Below are 17,506 nucleotides of genomic sequence, written 5' to 3'. Positions count from 1 at the left end.
GTTGACTCTACAGTCCATGGAATTCACCAGGCCAGAATACCAGAGTGGGTAGCCTGGGGATCTTCCGAACCCAGGTCTCCCACATTGCAAGCAGATTCTTTACCAACTGAGCTATCAGAGAAGCCCTAAACATGTTTCTGCCTGTTTTCAAACCGGGGACCTTTTGTGTATAAGGTGAATGTGATAACCGCTACACTACAGAAATGCCCGTTGAATTGTAGGGGTTCTTTATATATTGTGGACAGTTAGCCCCTTGTCAGATATATGATTTGCACATATTTTCTCCCATTCCATAGGTTGCCTTTGTACTCTGTTGATAGTTTTTTTATGCAGAGTAGTTTTAAATTTAGTCCAGTTTATCTGGTTTTTGTATTACTGTGTGTGCTTTGGTGTCACATCCAAAAAGTCATGTGAAATCTTCCATGTCATGAAGCTTTTCCCCAATGTTTTCTTCTGTGTGTGCTCAATCATGTCCAACTCTTTGTGATTCCATGCATTATGGCTGCCAGGCTCTGTTGTCCATGGAACTTTTCAGGCAAGAATACTGGAGTGGGTTCCCATTTCCTTCCCCATGTTTTCTTCTAAGAGTTTTAAAATTTTAAGTGTTATATTTAGGTCTTTGATCGATTTTGCGTTATTAGCTTTCATGTATGGTATAAAATAGGGATCTGACTTCTTTTTTGCTTGTGCATATCCAGTTTTTCCAGCACCATTTGTTGGTATTTTAACTTTTAACCTAGGTATTTGTTTATATTTTATTTGGATTTCTTGTAGGTAGCACACGGTTTGAGGTTTCTAGTTTTATACAGTCTTGAGAATCTCTTTTTTAAATAGATGTGGTTAGATTATTTATATGTAATAAAGTTACTGAGGTACTTTAAAAGGTACCATCCAACTGATTGTTTTTGCATTGGTTCTTTGTTTTCTTCCCATTCTTGTTGATTTAATTTTATTTTTGCATTATATAGAAAATTGTTTTATTGAATAAATTAAATGTATAGAGAAAGATACACTCAAGTTATCTTGCTTCTCCATTATATACACCCTATTCCACATCCTTTACACCACTGATAACCAATTTCATTGATTTTTTTTTTTTATTCTTAACAGCATTGCTTTAAAGCAAAAATAAGCCCATTCATGTTCTTTCTCTCTCTCTTTAAATATTTATTTATTTGGCAGTTCAGTTCAGTCGCTCAGTCGTGACTGACTCTTTGCGACCCCATGAATCGCAGCACACCAGGCCTCCCTGTCCATCACCAGTTCCCAGAGTTCACTCAAACTCATGTCTGTTGAGCCGGTGATGCCATCCAGCCATCTCATCCTCTGTCGTCCCCTTCTCCTCCTGCCCCCAATCTCTCCCTGCATCAGGGTCTTTTCCAGTGAGTCAACTCTTCGCATGAGGTGGCCAAAGTACTGGAGTTTCAGCTTTAGCATCAGTCCTTCCAATGAACACCCAGGACTGATCTCCTTTAGAATGGACTGGTTGGATCTCCTTGCAGTCCAAGGGACTAAAGAGTCTTCTCCAGTACCACAGTTCAAATCAATTCTTTGGCGCTCAGCTTTCTTCACAGTCCAACTCTCACATCCATACCTGACCACTGGAAAAACCATAGCCTTGACTAGATGGGCCTTTGTTGGCAAAGTAATGTCTCTGCTTTTGAATATGCTCTCTAGGTTGGTCATAACTTTCCTTCCAAGGAGTAAGTGTCTTTTAATTTCATGGCTGCAGTCACCATCTGCAGTGATTTTGGAGCCCCCCAAAATAAAGTCTGACATTGTTTTCACTGTTTCCCCATCTATTTCCCATGAAGTGATGGGACCGGATGGCTTTATCTTAGTTTTCTGAATGTTGTACTGCATCTTAGTTGTGGCACATGGGATTTTCGATCTTTGTTGTGACTTGAGGGATCTAGTTCCCTGACCAGGGATCAAACCCAGGCCCCCAGTACTGGGAGCACAGAGTCTTAGCCACTGGACTCCAGGGAAGTCCCCATTCATGTTTTCTTAATTCTGCTTCTTTTTATGTGAAATGTTGCTTATCTATTTGCATCTTGTTCTTTTCTCAGAACAGTGTATCTTGTAGCTTATTCCTTTCATTTTCTCATTGTTTTCTTGTATTTCTTTAGTGGCTCTTTCAGATTTTTACTTGAATCTGTTTTCCTTTGGAGACCCCCCCCCCCTTTTTTTAAAGGGAACCCTCTTGCATTGTTGGTGGGAATGTAAATGGATACAGCTACTATGGAGAACAGTGTGGAGCATTCCAGATCAGCGGCAGCATGCAGAGTCTTAGTTGAGGCATGCACCAGGGATCGAACCTGGGCCCCCTGCATTGGGAGCTCAGAGTCCTAGCTCCTGGACCACTGGGGAAGTCCCCGTTTTTCTTTTTTGAGATGGTTTTATCTATTTTCAGTTTTGGTTTTATCAAGTTTCAATTTATTTGTTCCTTTTCTTGTTGGTTTATGGTTTGAGTTTTCTGATTCTAGGCTTTTCTTAATCTGTAGATGATTCTTTAAAATTTGTTTGGGATGTGTTAATTTCCTTTTCTGGGTTGATGATTAGAGGAGAATATTCATAAACTTAAATGTTTTATTTACATTTTCTCTTTCTGTTTTATAGTTGCTTGGTTTGAAATTTCTTTTTTTATTCTTGTATTTACTGGACAAAAGCTTCCCTTTTGTCTTTTTAGTGTACTTCATTTCAGTTTTTTTATGGATGGTATTGTTGATATTAGAAGAGAGGTTGGCATGTTTATTTTTTTTCTTCAGGACCTGTCATTTTTTTCCTCCTTTCTTTTTCTTTTATGAAATCTGAGGGGGTACCATCTCTTCTTTGTGTATCTTCCTCTTTTCCATTGGTAGTACGTCTTTGAGGTTGCCACTTTTGTTCCTCTCACTTTCAAGCCCTTTAAAATGTAGCTGATTATGTGAAATACCACGTATTTGACCAATGTTTGGTCTTAGTGTCAGACATTCTAATTTTGAAGGTGGTTTTGTCTGTGTTCTTAAGTTTTTCATCTCTTTTTCTTATTTTTCATATGGTCTCTTAAGCCTTCTCTTTCTTTGTTCTGTTTATTCATAGACTTGCAATAGCATTGGGAACTCTGTTAGAATTTGCTGTTTCTCTGCTCACTGGTTATTTGAATTCTGTGGTATGTTTTGTCTCCTAATAATGTTGAAGGCATTGGTCATAGGTGGTGTTATTTCTGGTCCTTGTTGCATGCTAAGTTGCTTCAGTTGTGTCCAATTCTTTGTAACCCCATGGATTGTAGTCCATCAGGCTTCTCTGTCCATGGGATTTTCCAGGCAAGAATACTGGAGTGGGTTGCCATTTCCTCTTCCAGGGAATCTTCCTGACCCAGGGATGGAATCCAGGTCTCCTGCACCTCCTGCATTGGCAGGCAGGTTCTTTACCACTAGTGCCACCTGGGAAGCCCTGTTGGTTTTGTGTTTTTTTCTGGGAAGATATATGGAGAGAGTCAATTTAGGTAGGTGGCTCAGTGGTAAAGAATCCAGTGCAGGAGATGCAGGGTAGATTCCTGGGTTGGGAAGATCTCCTGAAGGAGGAAATGGCAACCCACTCTGGTATTGTTGCCTGGAAAATCTCATGGACAGAGGAGCCTGGCTGGCTACAGTCCACAGGGTCACAAAGAGTCAGACACAGCTAAGTGACTGAGCATGCACACACAATTACTGTTATCTTCTAGATCTTTCATTTTCGGCCATTCTGGATCACTTTCTTATAACCCAGTCTCATAGCGTTGAGTTTAATTTTTTGTTATATTAATTTTATTTCTTTTTCTATATTCTTTGATTTTTGACTCTGCTTTTGGCATATATTTTGGTATATCTTTTTTTAGAGTTTATATAAATGCTTTTCATAGTTCCTTTTTTTTTAAATTTAGCTTTCTGTAGTCTGGTTTGTCGGTTGTAAATAGTATCCTTTGACTTTCACTTATAGTGCATGCAATAGAAAATGAACTTATTTTACTTTCCATTTCTGATTTCTCTCATTTATTAGATGTGTCATTTCTGCATATAATATTTACACATTTTCTTCTATTCTTATCTCTACTTTTGTTTTAGTCTTAGTTCTAAAATTAAATATGTTAAATATTTACTATCAATTCTTTTGTTTTATTCTAATCATTTTTTAGTTGAATAGTGCTTGATTTTTACTAGATTTGTCAAGTAGGTCTTGTGACTATATTATTTCCTAAGTTGTTACGTTTTTGATACTGTTTTTCTATAGTCTTGATATCTGAAAGACTGCTTAATGGGATCCAACATCCTTGGTTTACAATTTTCTTTTTTCCCTTGAGTTTCTTTAAAATGCTGCCTTCTTGATTTTTGCTTTGTATGTTATGTTTGGTAAGTCTGATTTATTTTCCTTTTTTTGTAAAGTGACTAGTCTTTTTTGTTAGTCTGAATGCTAAGAATTTTTCTTCAAGGTGAGATAGGTATATTATGTGTATGTGTTAGGAAACTTATTGGTCAGAGTGAACTTTCAATATGTCAGTTCAGTTCAATTGCTCCATCATGTCTGACTCTTTGAAACCCCATGGACTGTAGCTTGCCAAGCTTCCTTTTCCATCACCAACTCCCAGAGCTTGCTCAAACTCATGTCCATTGAGTCGGTGATGCCATCGAACCATCTCATCCTCTGCCTTTTTTCCCTTGTAAATTTTATTTATTATAATCTTAATGTCAGTTTGTTTCATTGTTTGTTTTCTTCTTCAGAGATCCCAGTTATATATTTATGGGATCATCTTTGCCTGTATTCTTTTTTTTTTTTTTTTTCATTTTTAATGACATTTATTGTTTTTATCTTAATTTTACAAGCAATACCTGTTGATTGTGGACAGTTAGAAACATGTAAAAGCCTAAACTAAAAAATCACAACCACCCACAATCCCCACCCTGTAGAGATAACCACCATTAGCATTTTGATGCATTTTCTCCCCATCCCACCCCGCACACACTGTAATTGAAGTATAATTTACCCACAACACTATATTAGTTCCAGATGCACAAAATAGTGATTTGCATCCATTTTATCCAACCTATGGTACTTGTTTCCTCACAATAAATATTTTATGAAATGTTTTCATTTTTACCATTGGTATAGATTAAAAAAAGATACCTATATAATTGTTGTGAATTGCATTTCCATATACATACAAGCTCTTTGTGGTGTGTTTTTCTATGAAGTGTCTTAACATATTTTTTGCCTGTGGGAGGCTGCTTTGTGTTGATTTGTAAGAGCTCTTTATATATAAGGAAAATTAGCCCTTTATCTGATAAATATGTTACATACTTTTCCCTGATTGTTCTGTTGCTTTTTAAAGTACTGATTTAAAAGAAGTGAGTATGCACTGGGCTTAAACTTTATTACTGACTTTGAAACATTGAATCGTGCTTTCTCTGAACTTGGGTGCATACTTGCTGGTATTTTACAGATGGGTTGGTTTTTATATGAGCTTGAATATGACATAATTATATCTGTATATTACAGTTTTTTATTTTTATTGGTTCTGAATCTACATTTTTCTTTTTCTACCGTAAAGATCTTTTTCTGATGTTTTCTTTGAACATTTACAAAGAATGTTACAAAACATTGACAGAAACACTGATTCTTTAGAGGTTTAGTGGCCTCTGTTAGCTGTAGAGGAAGGTAGAGTACTACTTTTAATGCCAATCAACCTGATCATGTTTCTTGTTTTGCAACAGGAGCCAAAGGAGGAAAATGGATTGCAGAAAACGAAGGCAAAACAGTCAAATAGAGCAAAGTGTTTGGCTAAAAGAAAAATTGCACGTATGTTTTCATTTTTGTCTTGAGAATGGTTTGGAAGTTTCAAGTCATAGAATTGACACTAGTTTCTTCATTAAGAAGAGGTTTCTCTGAATAAGAATGTGTGTGGTTCTTGTTAATTCAAGATTCCATTAAAATTTGTGGGATCACAGTTACCTAGAGTGTATACAATTGATTATTAAAGGCAGCGTGTTGAAATTAAGAATGTGCCATTTCAGAGTTAGGCACACTTGGTTTTGAACCCTTGCTTCCACTTACTATGTGAACTTTAGGCAAGCCACTACAGCCTACTGCTGTTACCTCATCAATAAAATGAAGATAACACGTAGAAAATCACTTAGTGGCTCCAATAATGGTGTTACTGTTTTGATCACTAAAATTCTAAGTGTCTGCTCTACTCTCAGGACTTTATTCTGGTCATCAGATGTGTAAGGTTTTTTTTTCTCCCCTTTACAAAATACTTCTCCAACTCTTTGGACACTGGGTACCCTACAGTTTATGGAAATATGACACTGTCAGATCCCACAAGCTAAAGGCTTAGTTCTGTGTGAGTTCCCCTTCTTTTAGATGACAATTGCAAGTCCAGGTTGGTACCTGTGCTTCTGACCCACTGGCTATAAATCAGAGGTTCTTGTGACCCCTCTTTTGTGTTCAATTAATTTGCCAGAATGGCTCTCAGAATTTAGGGAAACAGTTTACTTATTAGATGACTGGTTTATTATAAAGGATATAACTCAGTAACAGCCAGATTGACTTCCCTTGTGGCTCAGACTGTAAAGTGTCTGCCTACAATGCAGGTGACCCTGGTTCAATCCCTGGGTCGGGAAGATCCACTGGAGAAGGAAATGGCAACCCACTCCAGTATTCTTGCCTGGAGAATCCTATGGACTGAGGAGCCTGGTAGTCTACAATCCATGGGATCGCAAAGAGTTGGACATGACTGAGCAACTTCACTTTCACTTTTATTATAAAGGATGTAACTCAGTAACAGCCAGATTGAAGATATAGGGCAAGATATAGGAGACCTGGGACCTCCTTGACCTACCCAGGCATGTCACCTTCTCGGTCCCTGTATATGTTCACCAGCCTGGAGGCTCACCAAACATAGTTCAGGTATTTTATGAAGGCTTCATTATACAGGTATGATTGATTAAATCATTGTTCATTGGTGATTGGTCCAACTTCCAGACAGTTGCTCTTCCTTCCCTGGAGGTTGGGGATAAAAGTTCTAATAGTTGGAATAAAAGTTGGAATAAAAGTTCTAATCCTCTAGTAGCTTGGTTGGTTCCCCTGGCAACCAGCCCCCATCCTTAGGGGCTTTCCAAAAGTAAGTTCATTAATAGAATCTCTGGTGTGCTTAAAAGGGAATTGTTATTAATAACAAAAGATACCTTTATTGCTCTTTTCATTTAGGAAAGTCCAGTTGTTAGGAGCTGTTAGGAGTTGTTAGGAAATTCCAGGATTATTAGAAGCTCTGTGTCAGGTGCCAAGATTCAGTATATGTTATTATAAATCACAATATCACAAAAATTATTTATTGGAAGTTTTTTCTCTTCTGACTTTGTTACTCAGTTGTGAAGTTATTTAATAATGACTGTATTTTTGCATTTTAATATCATGTGAGATGTTTACGTATTTCAGTGAACTTGTTAAAAAGTATGTTAACTAGCTGAGATTATTATAAAACATTGAAGATAAAGCAGAATTTTTTTCACTATTAATTTGAATTTAGGTGATTTAAAGTATAATTCTCAGCCTTATAAAATTAACCATAATTGTTGTTGTTGCTAAATTTGTGGTATATCTAGAGGTGGCTGTCACTGTGATCTCCACGAGGCAGCAGTGAGCAGTGGCGTGAAGTAAGATCTTAATTCCCTGCCCAGGAACTGAACCTGGGCAACGTGGATGAAAACCAGGAGTCCAGACCAGCAAAGGCTAGAGGCTATTTTTTTTTCCTGCATCTTTGTCCCCAGTGAAAGATGCATTTATCATGGAGACAAAGACTGTTTTTTTAAATCCAGGTATAAAGTTTATTATTAGAGACATAGCATAAGAAGAAGTGGGAGGAGCACACAGAGAAACAGTTTGTTTAGTTAAGATAGAAGCAAGGCAGAGATGCACCTGGAGAGAAGGGGTGTGGGTGTCCCCCATAGTGAGGAGCACAGAAAATAGGCTGTTAATTCATTTATATAGGACAGTTCTTCCTAGTCATCTTTAGCCAATTATCTAGTTTCTTTTTCCACACCTGACCTGTCCTAACCCTCCCTTGGGTGTGTACAGACCTTTCAGTTAAGATGGATCCCACCGAAAAGGCTTATGGAAGGGGGTGGCAAGGCTTACTTTGGTCTGGCATCCCCTGCCCTTTTGACCTCATGAAAGATTTTTGCGTATGCATAGTGTCTCCTTTGCCCTAAGGATGGGGGAGTGTGTGACCTCTTAATCTTTTAACAGGTTTTAGTCCCACTCTGTCCCTGCCCTAAAACTGCCCAATGTCCAGTTATTTACCCTGTTCTTGTTGGTTTTTATATTGAGGTATAGATCTTGAAATATAAATAGGAGTCCAGTCATAAATATGTAGTCCTGGAGCCCTTTTGTCTCTTACTTCAGGAAATGTAAACAGGGGCTGGTAATGAATGACCGGCCCTAGGAGATATGAACAGGAGGCCAGTTGTAGATAGCTGACCTGGGGCCCATCTATCTCCTGCCTCAACTATGATTGTGTATTAGTCACTCAGTTGTGTCTGACACTTTGTGATCCCATGGACTGTAGCCCACCAGGCTCCTCTGTCCATGGGATTCTCCAGGCAGGAACACTGGAGTGGATTGCCATGCCTTTCTCCAGGGGTCCAACGCAGGTCTCTTAAATCTGCCTTGACAGGTGAGTTCTTTACCACTGGTGTTACCTAGTAGCTCAGACAGTAAAGAAGCTTTATGTGTAGTAGGTTTTAAAGTTAGGTAGCGTCAGTCCTTCTGCTTTGTTCCTTTCCTTCAATATCGTGTTGACTATTCTAGATCTTTTGCCCTTTCCATATAAACTTTTATTTTTTCATTTTGAATGCCTTAATTTATATTAGTCAATAAAATATGTAAAGATTTAAGTGAGCAGACAATTCCCATCATCTTAATAAAGGCACTGTTTCCTTTGGAAAAGAAATTAGATTGAAATAGTTGTTATTACTTTTTATCTGAGCCTGGATAAAAGATTTATTTCTGACAAAGGAGTGAGAGAGGTCTCCACATACACAAAAAGGACTGTTACAAGGGAGACGGAAAATGCAGCTTTTTTCCTGAGATGATTTAGAGGGCAGAACTAGGACACAGACCACAGGGAAGATGATTTTGTTTTAAGAAAGAATTGTCTACTAGCTGAGCTGTCCAAAGATAGGGTGGGCCACCTGGCCAGGTAGGCAGAAAGCTGGCCTGGATGACTTTTAAGATTCTTTCCAGCTCCGATATTATATGAGGCTCTATTAAGTATAGAAGGGGAAAAAAAAATAGACCACACTTTTTAAACAGAATATCACAATTCTGGGGGCAAAAGTTGCTGCTGATGGTTTTCCGTTGGCTGACAAATGAACATTGCCTATGGAATGTGGAAGAGACACATTCTTAGTAGTGAAAATTAGGTTTACTCGGGGCCAGACTGGAATCAGCTTCTTTGTACATGCAAAATCTTAAAAAAAAAAATTTCAACCATATACTTGGCGTATAGTGGGGGCTTTATAAATATTTATTGAACATTAAGAACTGGTAGCTCTATTTAAGATTATCCCCCATTTTAGAGAAGAAGAAACAGGCTGAGACCAATTAAGTGACTTTTGTAAGATTATCCAACCACTAAGTGGGTGAGTCTTTATTCAAACAAGGACTATTAATCATCATACTCAGGTTCAGTGAATGAAAGTAAGTATTTGATATGAGTTTATCTCAAGCTGACATGTATGTGTGTGTGGACCTGATGGAGGCAGAGCAGTGGTCAGTGCCTTTGTCTGAGACCACATTTCTCTTGGGAGACAAACTCCAGAGAGCATGTACCAGGATCAGCCAGCTCTCCAGATGACCATACCTTCTTCTGATGTAATCGCTCAACTTAATCCAAATCGTTTCATTGATGTCTTAGCAAAAGCAGTATTTTCATTTCAGTCCAATGTTTAGTTTGGTGGGTGGGGGTGTGGGGCATGGGATGCCCCAGGCTGCCAGGCTGCACTGGTTGGAGTAGGTGGTTTGCTTTTGTTGTTGTTGTTTAGTTGTTCTGTTGTATCTGACTTTTTGCAACTCCATGGACTGTAGCCCGTCAGGCTCCTCTGTCCATGGATTACCCAGGCATGAGTACTGGAGTGGGTTGCCATTTCCTTCTCTCCATATAAACTTTAGAATGAGTTTTTTTGTATCTACAAAATTACTGGAATTTTTATATCGATTATATTGAATCTACAGATCAGGTTTGTAAAATTGTTATCTTGACATTATATAAGTCTTTCTATTCCATGACATGGAATACTTTTAGTTAGTTAATTTTTACTTGATTTTGTTAATCAGAGTTTTATAGCTTTCCTCATATAGATCTTGTACATTATTTTATTACCAATGTAAATGGTATTGTGTTTTAAATTTCAAATTCATGTGTGCATGAATTTGCACCCCCTCTTTGCAACCCCTGGACTATAGCCCACCAGGCTCCTCTGTCAATGGAATTTTCTAGGCAAGAATATTAGAATGGGTTGCCATTTCCTATTCCAGGGGATCTTTCTGACTCAGAGATTGAACCGGTGTCTATTGCATCTGCTGCAGTGGCAGATGTATTCTTTACCATTGCACCACCTGGAAACCATCAGATTTCAAATTACACTTGTTCATTTCTGGTATATGGAATGTGATTGACTACTATTCTTGTATATCATAACCTTGGTATAATTACTTCTAGGAATTTTGTTGCTTCTGTTGGATTTTCTACTTAGATGATAGTGTGATTTGTGAACAAAGAGAGTTTTACTTTTTCCCTTCCTTGTCTGTATGCCTTTTATTTCCTTTTCTTGTCTTATCGCATTAGCTGGTATGTCCAGTACAATGTTGAAAAGGAGTGATGAGAGGGCCATCGTAGCCTTTTTCCTATTTATAATGGGAACGCTTTGAGTTTTTTCCTTTTAGTATGATGTTAGCTATATGTTTTTCTTTATAGATTCAGTTCAGTTCAGTTCAGTCGCTCAGTCGTGTCCGACTCTTTGCGACCCCATGAATCGCAGCACGCCAGGCCTCCCTGTCCATCACCAACTCCTGGAGTTCACTGAGACTCACATCCGTCAAGTCAGTGATGCCATCCAGCCGTCTCATCCTCTGCCGTCCCCTTCTCCTCCTGCCCCCAATCCCTCCCAGCATCAGAGTCTTTTCCAATGAGTCAACTCTTCACATCAGGTGGCCAAAGTACTGGAGTTGCAGCTTTAGCATCATTCCTTCCAAAGAAATCCCAGGGCTGATCTCCTTCAGAATGGACTGGTTGGATCTCCTTACAGTCTAAGGGACTCACAAGAGTCTTCTCCAACACCACAGTTCAAAAGCATCAATTCTTCGGCACTCAGCCTTCTTCACAGCCCAACTCTCACATCCATAAATGACCACTGGAAAAACCATAGCCTTGACTAGATGGACCTTTGTTGACGAAGTAATGTCTCTGCTTTTGAATATGCTATGTAGGTTGGTCATAACTTTCCTTCCAAAGAGTAAGCGTCTTTTAATTTCATGGCTGCAGTCACCATCTGCAGTGATTTTGGAGCCCCCCAAAATAAAGTCTGACACTGTTTCCACTGTTTCCCCATCTATTTCCCATGAAGTGATGGGACCAGATGCCATGATCTTCGTTTTCTGAATGTTGAGCTTTAAGCCAACTTTTTCACTCTCCTCTTTCACTTTCATCAAGAGGCTCTTTAGTTCCTCTTCACTTTCTGCCATAAGGGTGGTGTCATCTGCATATCTGAGGTTATTGATATTTCTCCCGGCAATCTTGATTCCAGCTTGTGTTTCTTCCAGTCCAGCGTTTCTCATGATGTACTCTGCATATAACTTAAATAAGCAGGGTGACAATATACAGCCTTGACGTACTCCTTTTCCTATTTGGAACCAGTCTGTTGTTCCATGTCCAGTTCTAACTGTTGCTTCCTGACCTGCATACAGGTTTCTCAAGAGGCAGGTCATGTGGTCTGGTATTCCCATCTCTTTCAGAATTTTCCACAGTTTATTGTGATCCACACAGTCAAAGGCTTTGGCATAGTCAATAAAGCAGAAGTAGATGTTTTTCTGGAACTCTCTTGCTTTTTCCATGATCCAGCGGATGTTGGCAATTTGATCTCTGGTTCCTCTGCCTTTTCTAAAACCATTATTCTCCATCAAATTGAGAAAATTCTCTATTCCTAATTTATTGAGAGGTTTTATCATGGATGAGTGATTTTATCCACTGCCTTTTCTGAATCTATTGAATATGATCATGTGATTTTTCTTTTTCATTCTGTTTATGCATTGCATTATGTTGATTAATTTTTGAATGTTGAACTAGCATGCACATCTGGGATAAATTCCATTGGTCATGGTGTATAATTCTTTTTATGTATTGTTAGGTTCAATTTGCTAATATTTTGTTAAGTTTTGCATCTGTGTTCATGAGATATATTGGTCTGTACTTTTCTTGTAACATTTTTGTCTAGTTTTAGTGTTAGGGTTAATGTGGTCACATGGAATAACTTACGTGGTATTCCCTCTGCTTCTATCCTCTGAAAGAGATTGTAGAGAATTTGTATAATTTCTTCCTTAAATGTTTGGTAGAATTTATTAGTGAATCCACCTGGGCCTGTTGCTTTTTGTTGTGCAGGGTTAATTATGAATTCTATTTCTTTAATAGGTATAGTCAGACTTTTTTTTTTTAAAGTGAGTGTTGGCAGATTGTGTCTTTCAAGAAAATTGATCTGTTCCGTTGAGGTTATCAATTTGTGGACATAAAGTTGTTCATGCTGCTGCTGCTGCTAGGTCGCTTCAGTTGTGTCCGACTCTGTGTGACCCCAGAGACGGCAGCCCACCAGGCTCCCCTGTTCCTGGGATTCTCCAGGGAAGAACACTGGAGTGGGTTGCCATTTCCTTCTCCAATGCATGAAAGTGAAAAGTGGAAGTGAAGTTGCCCAGTTGTGTCCAACTCCTAGTGACCCCATGGACTGTAGCCTACTAGGCTCCTCCGTCCATGGGATTTGCCAGACAAGAGTACTGGAGTGGGTTGCCATTGCCTTCTCCGAAAGTTGTTCATAGTATTCCTTTATTATTCTTTTAATCTCCAAGAGGTCTGTAGTGATGTCCCCTCTTTCATTTCTGATACTAGAAATTTATGTCCTCTCTTTGTTTAGTCAGCCTAGCTAGTGGTTCATCAATTTTATTGATTAAAAAAAAAATACATCAGTTTTTGTTTTGGTTCATTTTCTCTATTCACTTCTCAATTTCCATTTCATTGATTTCTGCTGTAGTTTTTATTATTTTTTCTTCTGCTTACTTTGTATTTAATTTGCTCTCTCTCTTTTTTTTTTTTTTTTCTGGTTCCCTAAGGTTAGATGATTGATTTTAGATCTTTTTTCCCAGTGTATGCACTCAATGCTATAAATCCCCTCTAAGCATTGCTTTTGCTGCATCCCAGAAATTTTGATAAGTTGTGTTTTCATTTTCATTTGATTCAAAGTATTTTTATATTTCTCTTGAGATTTCTTCTTTGAGCCATGGGTTATTTAAAGTATGTTGCTTAATCTCCATTTATTTTGAGATTTTCCTGTTATTTTTCTAATTGTTTTCTAGTTTAATTTCATTGTGGTCTAAGAGCAGACATTGCATGATTTCTCTTGCTTTAAATTTGTTAAGGTACCATGCCTGGTACGTTGTCGGAGTGACAGAGTCCTGTTTGTGGGAGGAGGCGGAGGATGCAAAGCAAACCGGTGAATCTATAAAGAAACCAGCCTCATAGGAGAGGGAGGGGAGGAGCCCAACTGTGAGGTGTGTGGGCTCAAGAACCATGTCTGAGTGGGAGTACTTTAATCGGAAAAGTTATGAATTGGAAAACAGCTTCTGGTTAACTAGGTTCACTTAACTGAAGGGCTCTGGCTTCAAAGGGCTCTAAGATGTCCTGCAGAAATTGCTGGAGTCCTTACAGGAGAACCATTTCCAAGAAGAGCAGTTTCTTGTAGCAGATATGCCAAGACTTAGCATTGGGATGGACACTTGTGTCTTTCCTCTGAGGCATGGCAGTCTTCCCTTGGTTCAAACTGCAGATTACATTTAGCCCATGGTCGCTGACCCTTATATGATGGTGGGCAGGATAGCCTGTGCCAATGTCCTCAGTGACCTCTGTGTCATGTGGGGCACAGAATGTGACAAAATGCTGATGCTTCTTGGAATCAGTCATAAAATGACCAACAGGGAAAGGGATAAAGTAATGCCCCTAAATATACAGGGTTTTAAACATGCAGCAGAGGAGGTGGGAACGTCTATAATGGGTGGCCAAACAGAGCTAAACCCCTGAATTGCTAAACCCATGGGTTGTTGTGGATACAACTGTCTGCCACCCCAACGGATTTATCATGCCAGATAATGCAGTGCTGGGTGTGCTTGTGCTAACAAAACGTTTGGGGATGCAAGTGATCATGGCCATGCACCAGTGGCTGGACATTCCTGAGAAATGGAATAAAATCAAGCTAGTGATTCCCCAGGAGGATGTGGAGCTGGAGTACCAGGAGGCAATGATGAACATGGCCAGGCTCAACAGGACAGTGTCAGGACTCGTGTGTACATTCAATGCCCACGCGGCCACCAACATCACAGGCTTTGGGATTCTGGGCCACACACAGAACCTGGCCAAACAGCAGAGAAACAAGGTGTCCTTTGTGATTCATAACCTTCCTATCCTGGCCAAAATGGCAGCTGTGAGCAAGGCCTGTGGAAACATGTTTGGCCTTATGCATGGGACCTGTCCGGAGATGTCAAGAGGCCTCCTGATCTGTTTACTTTGTGAGCAAGTAGCTCAGTTCTGTGCAGAGATAAAGTCCCCCAAATACGGATAAGCTCTATACAGTCAGCAAAAACAAGACCAGGAGCTGACTGTGGCTCAGACCATGAATTCCTTATTGCCAAATTCAGACTTAAATTGAAGAAAGTAGGGAAAACCACTAGACCATTCAGGTATGACCTAAATCAAATCCCTTATGATTATACAGTGGAAGTGAGAAATAGATTTAAGGGCCTAGATCTGATAGATAGAGTGCCTGATGAACTATGGAATGAGGTTTGTGACATTGTACAGGAGACAGGGATCAAGACCATCCCCATGGAAAAGAAATGCAAAAAAGCAAATGGCTGTCTGGGGAGGCCTTACAAAGAGCTGTGAAAAGAAGAGAAGCGAAAAGCAAAGGAGAAAAGGAAAGATATAAACATCTGAATGCAGAGTTCCAAAGAATAGCAAGGAGAGATAAGAAAACCTTTTCAGCAATCAATGCAAAGAAATAGAGGAAAACAACAGAATGGGAAAGACTAGAGATCTCTTCAAGAAAATCAGAGATACCAAAGGAACATTTCATGCAAAGATGGGCTCGATAAAGGACAGAAATGGTAGGGACCTAACAGAAGCAGAGGATATTAAGAAGAGATGGCAAGAATACACAGAAGAACTGTACAAAAAAGATCTTCACGACCCAGATAATCACGATGGTGTGACCACTGACCTAGAGCCAGACGTCCTGGAATGTGAAGTCAAGTGGGCCTTAGAAAGCATCACTACGAACAAAGCTAGTGGAGGTGATAGAATTCCAGTTGAGCTATTTCAAATCCTGAAAGATGATGCTGTGAAAGTGCTTCACTCAATATGCCAGCAAATTTGGAAAAGTCAGCAGTGGCCACAGGACTGGAAAAGGTCAGTTTTCATTCCAATCCCAAACAAAGGCAATGCCAAAGAATGCTCAAACTACCACACAATTGCACTCATCTCACATGCTAGTAAAGTAATGCTCAAAATTCTCCAAGCCAGACTTCAGCAATATGTGAACCGTGAACTTCCAGATGTTCAAGCTGGATTTAGAAAAGGCAGAGGAACCAGAGATCAAATTGCCAACATCTGCTGGATCATGGAAAAAGCAAGAGAGTTCCAGAAAAACATCTACTTCTGCTTTATTGACTATGCCAAAGCCTTTGACTGTGTGGATCACAATAAACTGTGGAAAATTCTGAAAGAGAAGGGAATACCAGACCACCTGACCTGCCTCTTGAGAAACCTGTATGCAGGTCAGGAAGCAACAGTTAGAACTGGACATGGAACAACAGACTGGTTCCAAATCGGGAAAGGAGTACGTCAAGGCTGTATATTGTCACCCTGCTTATTTAAGTTATATGCAGAGTACATCATGAGAAACGCTGGACTGGAAGAAACACAAGCTGGAATCAAGATTGCCGGGAGAAATATCAATAACCTCAGATATGCAGATGACACCACCCTTATGGCAGAAAGCGAAGAGGAACTAAAAAGCCTCTTGATGAAGGTGAAAGTGGAGAGTGAAAAAGTTGGCTTAAAGCTCAACATTCAGAAAACGAAGATCATGGCATCTGGTCCCATCACTTCATGGGAAATAGATGGGGAAACAGTGGAAACAGTGTCAGACTTTATTTTGGGGGGCTCCAAAATCACTGCAGATGGTGACTGCAGCCATGAAATTAAAAGACGCTTACTCTTTGAAAGGAAAGTTATGACCAACCTAGATAGCATATTCAAAAGCAGAGACAATACTTCGTCAAGAAAGGTCCGTCTAGTCAAGGCTATGGTTTTTCCAGTGGTCATTTATGGGTGTGAGAGTTGGGCTGTGAAGAAGGCTGAGCGCTGAAGAATTGATGCTTTTGAACTGTGGTGTTGGAGAAGACTCTTGAGAGTCCCTTGGACTGCAAGGAGATCCAACCAGTCCATTCTGAAGATCAGCCCTGGGATTTCTTTGGAAGGAATGATGCTAAAGCTGCAACTCCAGTACTTTGGCCACCTCATGCGAAGAGTTGACTCATTGGAAAAGACTCTGATGCTGGGAGGGATTGGGGGCAGGAGGAGAAGGGGACGGCAGAGGATGAGACGGCTGGATGGCATCACTGACTTGATGGATGTGAGTCTGAGTGAACTCCGGGAGTTCGTGATGGACAGGGAGGCCTGGCATGCTGCGATTCATGGGGTTGCAAGGAGTCTGACACGACTCAGTGACTGATCTGATCTGAAATATGGTGAAGGCCAACAGGTATGCATTATTGAAATTATGGAGAAGGGTAACCACACAGCCAGGATCATAGACAAGCCCCAGATCATTGAAGTTGCATTGCAGTTGCCCACCCAGAATGTGAACCCCACACCCGGTGCCACCTCTTAATCTAGGCTGAAGCAGCTATGTGGTTTTGTTTTAAATAGCTATTTCTTTTATTGTCATTTCAATTAACGACTATGAACAAAGAAAGAATAAGAAAAATAAAAGTTTTTATTTTGTCTTCAATTATTCCTTCTTTGGTGTTCTTCCTTTGTTAATGTAGATCTGAGTTTCTGACCTAGATAATATTCCTTCTGTCTAAAGAACATCTTTCAACAATATTTTACTCTACTTTCCTATTGCTTGAATGGTTTCTGAGAAGTCGGATGTAACTCTTATCTTTGGTGCTG

The 17,506-nt window shown here is 39.6% G+C and overlaps 1 protein-coding gene and 1 pseudogene across 7 annotated transcripts in view; both read left to right on the top strand.

Annotated features, from left to right (window-relative positions):
* UIMC1 (ubiquitin interaction motif containing 1) overlaps window positions 1-17,506 on the top strand; it is a 139,263-nt gene that overhangs the window by 29,107 nt on the left and 92,650 nt on the right. For all 7 annotated transcript variants that reach the window (XM_055551064.1, XM_055551059.1, XM_055551037.1 and 4 more), the window contains one exon: window positions 5,730-5,814. In XM_055551064.1, coding sequence (XP_055407039.1) covers window positions 5,730-5,814 — 85 coding nt within the window. The remainder of the gene's footprint in view (window positions 1-5,729; window positions 5,815-17,506) is intronic.
* Window positions 13,702-17,222, top strand: LOC129630438 (selenide, water dikinase 1-like; annotated as a pseudogene).

This window comes from Bubalus kerabau, chromosome 1 (assembly GCF_029407905.1).
Source record: "Bubalus kerabau isolate K-KA32 ecotype Philippines breed swamp buffalo chromosome 1, PCC_UOA_SB_1v2, whole genome shotgun sequence".
Classification (NCBI taxonomy): Eukaryota; Metazoa; Chordata; class Mammalia; order Artiodactyla; family Bovidae; genus Bubalus; species Bubalus kerabau.
Note: the sequence above shows the minus strand (reverse complement) of the source record. Positions and strands in the feature narration are given on the sequence as shown.